We start from the raw sequence: 13,383 nt of genomic DNA, 5'->3' as shown, positions 1-13,383 counted from the left end.
ATTTTATACAGTGCCTTTAACATTATATAATGTTCACAGGAGCATTAGAAAACAAAAGATGACAGGAAGTCATTTGGACTATTAGGGTAGATGAAATGCTTGGCCAAAGGGGCAGATGTTAAGGTGTTTTTTTAAAATGAGGAAAGTAAGGCAGAAGAGTTTCGGAGGAAATTCCAGAAATTAGAACCAAATCTGGAACAAACAAATTCAGGAAGAGGCCAGAATTGGTGGAAAAAAAGAGAATGGTCCTGGAGGGAAGAGCACGACCCAGGATAGATTTTGAAAATTGAGATGGCATTTGACAAGGAGCCAATGTCCGTCAACAAGCAAGAATCTGTTGGGCTATAGGGTTTGATCCTAATTGGGGGATGGATAGCTGAGTTTGGATCCCATCAACTTACAAAACTGGAATTCTCCAATCTGGAAGTTACAAAGTAAGAAGGATGGTTTTAACAGTAAATGAGTTAAGATGGGAATGGATTCTGGTGACATTATGGAATTGGAATTAAGTCCTGATGATTAAATGCATATATGGTTAGAAGCTTATCTTGGGGTCAACTATGATGCAAACATTACAAAGAGACAGTTTCATTAGTTGTCAGGGGCTTGGACTGAGCCGGTGGCTCAGGAGCAAAGTAGATGGGCTACAGATGATGGCTTTAATCCTCCCATTGTTTAGTTGGAAATTTCTGCCCATCCAATACTCAACATTGGACAAACAGTTAACATTTTAGCACCAGTGAAGGAATTGAGAGACCTATTGGTAAAGAAGAGATGGGTGTCATTAATGTATACGCAGGAAATGACATTTCACCAGTGAGATGAAGACCACATAATTCGCTTTTGTGATGTTGGTTGCAGGAAAAATATTGATTTCAGATTAGAGTATCCCATGTGATTTTTTTTGCATTCACCCATGGTGCACAGAAATAAAATGAAATTATTGAGTTCTGTTTCTGCCATTCAACTAGATCTTGGGTGACTAGTATCTCAACTGTATTTACACAGCTTCATAGAGTCATACAGCCATACAGCATGGAAACAGTCCTTTTGGTCCCTAAGTTAATCTAGCCCCATCCTAATGTAACCATCCTAGCATAGGCAACACAGAGACACACCACAGAATTCCTTGAAGGCTGACATTCCAACTGGAACTCGATCAATAGACACATTGAACTTGACCCTGTATGCAAACCATTCAGATACAGAACCAGAAGTACCAACAAACAGAGACATATAAACACCAGGCAGGACAGTGCACCAACACCTGATCAAAGCTGTACTGATGATGTAACCTTGCGAGGCGATGAAAAGTTTGCAGAAAAACACACCTGCTCAGCGATGAATCCACAACTTCATCCACAACCCGAGCTGTAAATCTTCTCAAGAACTCAAGCCTCATTTGCCTGCGTTTGGTAATTCCTCTATTTTTCTGTTCATGTCCCTGTCGAAATATCTTTTGAATGTTGTAACTGTATCTGTACCACTTTCTTTGGCAGTCCATTCCACACACTAAAAATCTTGTGTGCCAAAACATTGACCCTCAGATCCCTTTTAATCATCCTAGCATAGGCAATACAGAGACACACCACAGAATTCCTTGAAGGCTTAAAATATGCTCACTAATTTTGGACTTCCACACCCTTGGGAAAAGACCTTTGCTATTCACCCTATCCATGCCCCTCATGACTTTAAAACCTCTACAATGTCACCCTCAACTGCCTATGCTTCAGGGAACAAAGTCCCAAGCTATCCAGTCTCTCTTTATAACTCAAACCCTCCAGTCTTGGCAACATCCTAGTAAATATTTAGTGATCCTCTTGAAACATTTTAAATGCTATTGCCTGTCTGTCATTTGTCCTGTCTTGACAACTTAAGGAGCAATAGTTCCCAGGTGTTAGTGCCTTTTGGTAACTCACTCAAGTGATCATTACTTGTGGAAGTGGATATTAACAAGTTATTTGAATGCAGAAGACATCAAAACTGAACTTGATCCCACAAATGCATTTATATGAAAATACACATGCACATGTTGATAATGATTGTGCATGTTTATTCATTTTTCATCAGGTTTTATGATGCATAGTTGAAAACCTGACCCAAATGTTGAGCTTGCATATTTCAGTTTCAGACTTTGTGATTAAATGCTTCTTCTACAGGATTTTATTTTTCATTGGTGTTTACTTTTCATTAGTTCCTTTGCTAGTTTGGGGGTGGATATTTTTTAAAACAGATCTTATGTGGAATATTTTTAGCGATTTTAGTGGTGTTAAGTTTCATAATGTAACTGGCCTATCGAGCCATCTGCCAGAAAGTACGTTTTGTAGCCTGAAGCCTAATCTTTGTCAGGGGCATTGGCCTGCATGCTCATGGCGCACTCTCATCAGCTACAACTGTTTCTCAAGTATCAGGTGGTGTTTGTGTTCCTGGACAATAACTCCAGTTCCTGATTTTGAGCTTTCTTTTAATACTGCTGGTGTTCTGTTGTATTTATTGACTGCTTGCTCGCACACGTGGCAGAGCAGCCTCGAAGAACCTTATGACCTACTCTTGTTCCTATTTTATGGTTTAATTGTTGGTATAAATATACTATAAGAACGAATTTTACAATGTAATTTGGGCTGATGTCTCATGGCTTAGTCACCCTTCGGTCCAACTAGTTCATGCTGACCATAATCCCAAATTAAACTAGTCCCACCTGCCTGTGCTTGGCTCATATTCCTCCAGACTTTTCTTATTCATGTACTTATCCAAATGTCTTTGAAACAGAGAATATTAACTAACAACTATTTACAACTCATTTATCTTGCCCTGTGTATTACCTTCCCCATTACGATACTGGCCCGATAAAACCCCCGATTAAGATTTACCGAAAAATTCATCACTAGGTCGATGGGAAATTTGAAAGGTTTTGAATCGGTTAACATTGCCACTACACTGCTAAAGTTTGGAATAAACTTCCAATAGAATCCAGCCAGCTGTCGAATCTTCTCTTTGTATCTTTCTCTATAGATTTGCTCTTCAGATTGCTGTCAATGGTTTTTTTCTGTGCAAACTCCCCCTCTTCGACAGGTACCTCTCAGAGTTCTTACTAGCAACGTACATAAAAGTGATAGAGGGGCCCTATTCTCTCCCTAGTTACCCATTTGTCCTTAATGTATTTGTAAAATCCCTTTGGATTCTCCTTAATTCTATTTGCCAAAGCTATTTCACGCCCCCTTTTTGTCCTCCTGATTTCCATCTTAAGTATACTCCTACTTCCTTTATACTCTAAGGATTCACTCGATCTATCCTGTCTATACCTGACATATGCTTCCTTCTTAACCAAACTCTCAATTTCTTAGTCATCCAGCATTCCCTATATCTACCAGCCTTTCCTTTCACCCTAACAAGAATATACTTTCTCTGGATTCTCGTTATCTTATTTCTGAAGGCTTCCCATTTTACAGCCGTCCCTTTACCTGCAAACATCTGCCCCCAATCAGCTTTTGAAAGTTCTTGCCTAATACCGTCAAAATTGGCCTTTCCCCAATTTAGAACTTCAACTTTTAGGTCTGATCTATCCTCTTCCATCACTATTTTAAATCTAATAGAATTATGGTCGCTGGCCCCAAAGTGCTCTGACACCTCAGTCACCTGCCCTGCCTTATTTCCCAAGAGTAAGTCAAGTTTTGTACCTTCTCTAGTAGGTACATCCACATATTGAATCAGAGAATTTTCTTGTACACATTTAACAAATTCCTCTCCCTCTAAACCCTTAACACTATGGCAGTCCCAGTCTATGTTTGGAAAGTCTAACACATCGAGCTAGACCCCATTTACCACCCCCTGAGAAAAGGAACAGGAAGTGACTTCACAGGAAATAACATCACCAACCCAAAGAAACCCAAACACATAAATAGAAAGCAGGAATTTTCAGCAGTGCTTCACCTGAGGCCCACTGAAGATGTTCCCTAGTAAGGTAACGAAATGTCTGGAAATGAACCTTCCAGCTCAGCGAGCAAATCTACATCCAGTTACCCAGAGTAAGTTAACTAGATTCACTACCAGATTTTAAAACAGACAAACATTTATTCACAAAATTACGCAATGAAACAAAAAACAGAATAAAGAACCACTGCAGAACTCGGTCTATCCAAACTAGACTTAAACATGCTGTTCCGGATATACACAACGGTCCCAATAAGCAAAGTCCCTTTAAAAACCAGTATAAGTGGAATGCATGCTTACAGGTTGAAGTTGAAGGGCAGAAAGAGAAAGAGAGTTTCCAACAGCTCACTGTTCAACTCCTCACCAATTCAAAACTGAACTAAACTAAACTGCTCGGCTAGAGAACTGACCAGTCCCCTTTCACTATACTGGTCACTTCTAAAACATGACCACTTTGGCCTGAAGTCTCATCTATTTACAAAAGGCCTCTCAAAATCCTTTTCATCTCTGTACCAAATAAGAGTGATTGGAGCCCGGTTTGGTTTATTACCCGTCTGAAAAAAAGATCAAGGACGGAGTGTCCTTGCGCCAAGAAACAGCTTTTAGAAAAATAGGGACTAGCTTTGTGACACCTTCCCCCTTTAAAAAATCCATCAATACCAAAAGATGGCTTCATTTTTAACCCTTCAAAACTCGGTTAGTAGTCTAAACATACATACACACTATACTAATTATAAACATGCACAACCACATGCTGCAGTACACCCACAAACGAATGCCTCTGTATCTCATTCGAGCCTCGATAACACATTGGCAATCACATCTTCATGACCTGCCACATGCACAATTGTCAAATTGAATGGCTGTAACAACACGCTCCAAACAGTCTGGCATTTTTGTCCCTAAATTTTCCACAAATGTCAATGTGATCAGTGTATACGATTATCTCAGGATGCATTGCTGCTAATATAAACACTGAAATGTTGTAAGGTCAACACCAAGCTTAAAGTCTCTTTCTCCACCGTTGAATATTTCTGTTGATGAACATTCAATCTCCTGGAAAAATACCCGATGGGTTTTTCTATCCCTTCTTCATCCTCCTGCAGGAGCACTGCACCGACACCCACGTCACTGGCATTGATAGTCACCTTGAAAGGTTTTGTGTAATCCGGTGTGGCTAATACTGGGGCAGTGGTTAAGTTTTTAGGCTGTCAAATACCTTTTGACAGTCCGCTGTTCACTGAAACATCTTGCCCTTTTCTAACAATTCGGCGAGTGGAGCAGCCACACTGCTAAAGTTTGGCACAAACTTTTGATAAAATCCACTCAATCCAAAGAACCATATTACTGCTTTTTCTCGCGGATGGTGTGGGAAATTTTTCATTCACTTTCGTTTTTGTATATCTTGGGGCCATTTGTCCATGTCCAATAACCTGGCCCAGGAAGGTGACTTGGGCTTTGACAAATTCACTTTTAGCTAGGTTTACTACCAAGCCTGGCTTCCGAAGTCAACCGAACAAGTCTGATAAATGCGGTAAATGTTCCTTCGGTGAGTGACTAATAACCACCAGGTAATCAATGTACACCACACGGTTGGTAATCCAGCAATGACTTTATTAGTCAGTCTCTGAAATGTGACTGGAGCGTTATTCATACCAAATGGCATGACTTTGAACTGATAATAGTCCGTTTGGTGTTACGAAATCACCTTTGCTCTCTCTGACAGAGGTATTTGCCAGTAGTCTCTGAGCAAGTCCAACTTAGAAATGTAAGTTGCTTGTCCCACTTTTTTGACACAGTCTTCCAATCATGGAATTGGATATGCTTTAGTCTTTGTAACGACGTTGACTTTGCAATAGTCCACATGTGGGTGGCACGGTGGCACAGTGGTTAGCACTGCTGCCTCACAGCGCCAGAGACCCAGGTTCAATTCCCGCCTCAGGCGACTGACTGTGTGGAGTTTGCACGTTCTCCCCATGTCTGCGTGGGTTTCCTCCGGGTGCTCCGGTTTCCTCCCACAGTCCATAAATGTGCAGGTCAGGTGAATTGGCCATGCTAAATTGCCCGTAGTGTTAGGTAAGGGGTAAATGTAAGGTATGGGTGGGTTGCGCTTCGGCGGGGCGGTGTGGACTTGTTGGGCCGAAGGGCCTGTTTCCACATTGTAAGTAATCTAATGTAACCGTTGGGTACCATTTGGCTTTGGCACCATGACTATGGGTGAGCTCCAGTCACTGTAACTCACTTTGATTTTGCCATCTTGGAGCATGCACTGAACCCATGCCAACTTTAAAGGATTATGCCCATAAGGATGTTGCTTAATCGGAACAGCATCTCCTATATCTACATCATGCACAATTAGGTTAGTACGTCCCAGTTTATTCCCACATATCTCCCCATGTGATAGTCATAACTCTTTCAGGTCATTTCGATTTTCTCATGGAAGGTAATTTATTCCAATTTTTGACAACTTCCTCATTGTCCAATTTGATTTGAGGAATGTCCAAGTCAGAATCCTCTGAACTTTGTTCTTCCTTCTTTGCTGTAATCACACCTTCTCCTCCTGCTTTCCTTTCCTATCAAAATACCTTTTGAGCATATTCAAATGACGCACACTGTGACACTTCTTCCTATCTGGAGTACTTATCAAGTAGTTCACCTCACTCAATTTCTCTCAACTTGATACGGTCCACTAAACCTTGCTTTTAAAGGCTCACCTGTCACTGGAAGTAACACCAGTACCTTATCCCCAATTGCAAAATTGCGAATTTGTGATTTCTTATCCACTTCATGTTTCATTGTATACTGTGATACTTTTAAATGCTGTCTAGCCAACTTTCCAGCTCTATTTAATCGTTCTCTAAAATTTCACACATATTCCCAAATGCGTGGTCTCTGAATTCTGACTTATTAATTTCTCCTTAATCAATTTTAACGGTCCTCTGACTTCATGCCCAAAAATTAATCAAAATGGACTGAATTTGGAGGATTCATTCGGTGCATCTCTGATTGCAAAGAGTACAAACGGAACTCCCTTATCCCAATCATCTGGATAATCCTGACCATAAGCCCTCAACATGGTCTTTAGTGTTTGATTCTATCTCTCTAGTGCACACTGCGATTCCGGATGGTACACAGTAGATTTGAATTGCTTTATTCCCAAGTTATCCATAACTCCTTGAATAGTTGGTACTGGAGGTCTCCTTTACTACCTTCGCCAATGCCACTGGCTTAGCTTCCTTCAGCACATTTTGTCCCATAGTGCCTTTCTTTAACGACCAGCACTGTGACTTTACGTGTCCCACTTTCTGGCAGTGAAAACACCTTTTCCCAGTGCCGTTCTGAAACCACCAGCACTGTAATTTTCTGTGTCCCACTCCATGACAGTGAAAACACCTGAGGCCTTTCACCTCCTTTCCACTCTCTTACCAGTGTTCTCTACTCTTGGTTCAGTAGTGTAGGAGCTCCCCTTCTCTCAACTTCTATCCCTCACAGAACAACGTTCTGGCTGGAAGCTTGTCTTATGCACCAACTTGTATTCATCTGCTAATTCTGCTGCCCTTCTCACTTCCTGAACTTTCTGTTCCTCCACATGAATTCTTATCACCTGCAAGCGGGTTTTTAAACTCCTCCAGCAGAATAAGCTCTCTTAGAGCCTCAAAGGTCCAACCTATTTTTAAAGCATGCACCCATCTATCAAAATGACCAAGTTTAAATCTTTCGAACTCAACATAAGTCTAACCTGGTTCCTTCTTTATGTTTCTAAACTGCTGTCTATATGCTTCTAACACCAATTCATAAGCACATAAAATAGCCTGTTTAACCTCTTCATAATCTCTTGATCCCTCATCTGACTAGAGTCAAGATTAGAGTGGTGCTGGAAAAGCACAGCAGCTCAGGCAACATCCAAGGAGCAGGAAAAATCGATGTTTCGGGCAAAAACCCTTCATCAGGATGCTGATGACACGCCAAAGTGTTTGAGTAACTCCCTTAGATTTTCAGCTTTACTTTTGTCCTTGGTTAATCCCAAATCCAAATTTTTTGCTAATTCTAAAAGTATGGCCTTTTTCTTTCCCTTCTAAACTTTCTTGGCAAATTTGAGAATCATCTTCAAATCCCAGAACCTCTTTAGCAATTTTAAGAGCCATGTCTCTCACTTTTAATTTAATCAACCACAAGTAACTGAAATTAAACAAACTTCCTCACCTACGTTTTATTTAAAGATCTAGGACACTAACCTGCAGGTGTTTAAATCTGCCGGGCGTTTTTGTACCCCAAATCTATTCAAATCTGTCTAAACCTCGGACGAAAGCCCCCAAACTGTTATGACATAACCCCAGCCCCCAGCTAATTTAAACCAGCAACACAGAAAAGTTTTACCTCCTGCAGTAATCTGTGAAAATTCAAGAGGCAAAGAACTATCCCAAAAGTCACTATTTAAAATAAAAATTAACAACTTTTTTTAAGATCTAACAGAGAATATTAACTAACGACTATTTACAACTCACTTATCCAAACCTAACTATTACTTTCCCCTCTACAATACTGGTCTGTTAAAACTCCCAATTAAGATTTACCAAAAAATTCAAATCTCAAAACCAGTCAGCTGTCGAATCTTCACTTTGTGTCTTCCTCTGTAGATTTGCTGTCCAGGTTGGTGATGTTTTTTTCTGTGCATACTCCATCTCTTCAACAGGTACCTCTAAGAGAGTTCTTACTAGCAATCTGTTGGTCTTTTGGCAGTTCTCCCTCGCCTGTTCAATTATTTCCGGTTTTATACCCTAAAGCATCGGATCGTTTCATTGATTTTAATATTGTCAAAATACCAAATTCGAAATTGATTGGAGTTTGGTATCTTGGGGCAGAATTTAAATTGGTTGAATTTGAATTTGTTTTTGTCTCATAGCAACCCAGCCAGTGCTAGCTGTTCTGGCCAAGCATTATATTGTTACCTAGTTCTGCACTCTCTCTGCCTCCCTAAGTCCTTGCTAGCTTTGAACTCTCTTATAGGTACAGTACCCCTTAGACATTCATAACATCATATTTATCCAAATTCATCAAAGACATTCCGTTATTGGAGCTGCTTTATGAAGGGCTCATTTGTTGGATCACAGGCATGATGGGGTGCTTCAGGAGGAATGTCGGCAATTGACTGGTTTTCCCAGCCCCAGAGGGGCTGTTAGATCTGCTTCTGGGAGCATCTTCTAGATCTGGATTTTTCTATCTTGTATCTTGTATAAGAGAAGTAGGAAGTTAATGTTGTGACAATGCCATGGATAGCATTTTATTTTCTAAACCCCTTTCACTTCTTTGCCTGGCGTCCTAGTCTGCTATATTCCTTGAAGTTATAGATATAGGTGAGGTGCCGGAAAATTGGAGGTTGGCAAATGTGGTGCCACTGTTTAAGAAGGGCGGTAAAGACAAGCCAGGGAACTATAGACCGGTGAGTCTGACCTCAGTGGTGGGCAAGTTGTTGGAGGGAATCCTGAGGGACAGGATGTATATGTATTTGGAAAGGCAAGGACTGATTAGGGATAGTCAACATGACTTTGTGCGTGGGAAATCATGTCTCACAAACTTGGTTAAGTTTTTTGAAGAAGTAACAAAGAAGGTTGATTAGGGCAGTAGATGTGATCTATATGAACTTCAGTAAGGCATTTGACAAGGTTCCCCATTGGAGACTGGCAAAGTTAGATCTCACGGAATAAAGGGAGAACTAGCCACTTGGATACAGAACTCTCTCAAAGGTAGAAGACAGACGGTGGTGGTGGAGGGTTGTTTTTCAGATTGGAGGCCTGTGAACAATGGAGTGCCACAAGAATCGGAGCTGGGCCCTCTACTTTTTGTCATTTACATAAATGATTTGGATGCGAGCATAAGAGGTACAGTTAGTAAGTTTGCAGATGACACCAAAATCGGAGGTGTAGTGGGGATAGCGAAGAGGGTTACCTCAGATTACAACAGAATCTGGACCAGATGGGCCATTGGACTGAGAAGTGGCAGATGGAGTTTAATTCAGATAAATGCGAGGTGCTGCATTTTGGGAAAGCAAATCTTAGCAGGACCTATACACTTAATGGTAAGGTCCTAGGGAGTGTTGCTGAACAAAGAGACCTTGAAGTGCAGGTTCATAGCTCCTTGAAAGTGGAGTCGCAGGTCGATAGGATAGTGAAGAAGGCGTTTGGTATGCTTTCGTTTATTGGTCAGAGTATTGAGTACAGGAGTTGTGAGCTCATGTTGCGGCTGTACAGGACATTAGTTAGGCCACTGTTGGAATATTGCATACAATTCTGGTCTCCTTCCTATCGGAAAGATGTTGTGAAACTTGAAAGGGTTCAGAAAAGCTTTACAAGGATGTTGCCAGGGTTGGAGGATCTGAGCTATAGGGAGAGGCTGAACAGGCTGGGGCTGTTTTCCTTGGAGCGTCGGAGGCTGAGGGGTGACCTTATAAAGGTTTACAAAATCATGAGGGGCATGGATAGGATAAATAGACAAAGTCTTTTCCCTGGGATCGGGGAGTCCAGAACTAGAGGGCATAGGTTTAGGGTAAGAGGAGAAAGATATAAAAGAGACTTAAGGGGCAACCTTTTCACGCAGAGGGTGGTAGGTATATGGAATGAGCTGTCAGAGGATATGGTGGAGGCTGGTACAGTTGCAGTGTTTTAAGAGGCATTTGGATGGGTGTATGAATAGGAAGGTTTGTAGGGATATGGGCCAGGTGCTGGCAGGTGGGACTAGATTGGGTTGTGATATCTGGTCGGCATGGACGGGTTGGACTGAAAGGTCTGTTTCCGTGCTGTACATCTCTATGACTCTATACTGAATCCACAATAAGACCAAACACAAATGTCAATTTTTCCAATTTCTCTAAGATTTTGTATGATAAACTTGTCTGGGTGAAATCTTTTCTGTCAAGAAGTGACAATGGCCACTGGCTTTGTCTACTACATGTGATTCGTTTGTTCTTTTCACTTGCAGCTTTTTATGTGTAAGGAATTTCTATTCATAACTTCAACATTATCTATTATGTTCTAACTATCTTGTAAAGAAAATCTGAGGTCAAAATATTTTTTTCAGATCCAGTAAGAAAATTTAACAATTTTTTTGACAAATCATCAATATTACTAGTAGGAAGAAAAAGACTGATGATATAATTAAAACAAATTAGTATCCAGTTGAATGAAAGCGAATGATTGTTCTGGGTTTGTATTATGATTTCTCAATAGCAAATTATTTAATTTTATAAACCTTGGTATTTGTTTTATGGTATTGAGATAGAATTGTAAATGCAGAAGTAAATTCAACCCTGGATTGAGGGAATATGGAGATGAAACAGTCAGTGGAAGGCTAAATAGCTTAGAACGTACATCAGAATGGAGCTAAACAGTTATTTAACAATACTATCTTTTGAATTTGATACAGATATCTTTTGAGAAACTAGAAACACGTTTACATCATGTTTTTCGTTCAGCATTAATCAGTAATTTTGCTTTGTTTTTCTGATGGCACTTTCATTTTTACATTATACACCATCTGCAAAAGCCTTAAACCAAAAACCAGCCTGGTGTTACTTACCATCATGCTGTCCTCCTACACTGAAATATTTCCTGGAGCCTTGCAGGCAAAATCATTGTCTGCGAGTTAACATACTATTGAATTTGTTAATTTATGCCATTTAATAATTGAATGATATCTTCGTTGCAGGGCATTTTTCTGGTTACTATCCTTGCTGCTGTCTTCGTTAGTGTGGTTCATTGCTGTAAAGGCCAGCAATGAGAAGGATGCAGAACTCCAGAAATCTCTCATTATCTTTGGTGTGATGTTCTCTGTATTACTGCAGGAAGTTTTTCGGTTTGCTTACTACAAACTATTAAGGTATGTATAATTTACAAATTACCACTTCAATACTCCCATCTGCTGGATTATAAACTTCTCTGCCATAAGGATCTGGTTATGTTCACTTGTGAGGTGTGAATCACCAGCTGAATACTCATCTGTTTGCAAGTGAACGAAGTGATATCAGAGCTCATTACCTGTCCATCTCTAACTGAGAAATGTAGTTGTACCACTTGGTTGTAGTATATCCAATCTGGAGTGAGTGGAACTGTATTTGCTAGTCCATCTCTGATCTGGTTCCTCCACTACCTTTTGCACTTTTCTTGCATGTGTTGATAGATTACTGAATGAATGTGATGTATTCACCTGATGGATGCAGTGTTTTTTCTCTTGAGTGTGATGATAAGATTTATGTACTGTGTTGCATTAGGATGAGGTAATTGATGAATAAATGTGGGTGTCAGATTCCTAGGGCATTATGACATATTCTGGCGCAACACAAAACTGTAACTTGGATCGTATATCTGAACAAAGTTGGAACCAATGTTCTCTCTGAGTTTAACTTGTACTGTAGAGGAGGGCTTAGACTAATTTAGCTGGAGCCGAGAAGTCAGAAAGGAGAAGAAATGAGATAGGAGGATGGAGAGATATTAAAGATGGTAAAATTAGCAAAGTTCCAAAATTACAGGAACTAGTTAATGAAAAGAAGTAATGGGATTATTAACTTGTATATATGTCAGAGAACAATTTAATTAATAAAAAAATTGCAAAGCTGCAGGAATGAATTGTACATAACATTGTGACATAGTTGCTATCATATGCCATGATTGAAACAAGGCCAGGTTTGGGTTTTTAATGATCCTCATTGCTGTGGACTGAGCAATGAAAATGAAGGGAAAAGAGGAGGTGTGCATTATGAGCTAAAGATGATGTCACAGTTTTAAGTAGCCTGTACTAGATGGTTCTGTGACTGAATCTATTTGGCTTGAAAGGGTAGCTTGAAACACACACAGACAGTGCTGGAGAAACTCCGCAGGCCTGACACCATTTATAGAGAGAAAAGCAGTTAATATTTTAAGTATGACTTCTTCAAAAGCAGTAGATGTTGGGATTTATTTAAGAAGGCAACCCACTCTCCATATTCTGGGCAAGAATTTTTAAAATTCCAAAACAAATCCTCCTGGTTTCTCCCTCCACCCCAGTGATCCAGATCTTTTGGTTAGCTGCAGAGTCTATGCCTATCATTTTAATAAGATTTGAACTGCCCACTAATCCTTTCATGCTGGATCCTTAGGGCAGTCTGCTTCCAGCTCCCTTTTAAAGAGTAGTGTTGTGAGGCCAAGATATGAAGCATTAACAGCAGTGGAGATTTATACACCTTTTTTCTATCAAGCTTCTCATAAGGTCATTGGTCATTATTTTTCAGTCTACAGTAGACTTGGTGAAGATGTGAGAAGTCTGGAAAATTGCAGACACAAAGTCAGAAATTGCTGGAAAACCTCAGCAGGACTGGCAACATCTATGGAGAGAAATAAATTACGTTTCGGGCCCAGTGACCCTTCTTCGGAATGGCAGGCAAACATTATGGCCTGTTGAAGAAAGGTTTTAAGGATAAGCCCA

General features: G+C 40.3%; 1 protein-coding gene across 2 annotated transcripts in view; it reads left to right on the top strand.

The window, feature by feature from the left end:
* Positions 1-13,383, top strand: part of LOC122548508 (gamma-secretase subunit Aph-1b-like) — a 110,775-nt gene that overhangs the window by 10,244 nt on the left and 87,148 nt on the right. The window contains exon 2 of one of the 2 annotated variants that reach the window (XM_043687253.2): positions 11,632-11,802. The exons of the other annotated variant lie outside the window; for it this stretch is intronic. Within the exon in view, the coding sequence (XP_043543188.1) occupies positions 11,632-11,802 (171 nt within the window). The remainder of the gene's footprint in view (positions 1-11,631; positions 11,803-13,383) is intronic. 2 annotated transcript variants of the gene reach the window in all.

This window comes from Chiloscyllium plagiosum, unplaced genomic scaffold (assembly GCF_037043375.1).
Source record: "Chiloscyllium plagiosum isolate Xiang-an unplaced genomic scaffold, Cpla_swu_hap1 HiC_scaffold_1, whole genome shotgun sequence".
Taxonomy (NCBI): domain Eukaryota; kingdom Metazoa; phylum Chordata; class Chondrichthyes; order Orectolobiformes; family Hemiscylliidae; genus Chiloscyllium; species Chiloscyllium plagiosum.
Note: the sequence above shows the minus strand (reverse complement) of the source record. Positions and strands in the feature narration are given on the sequence as shown.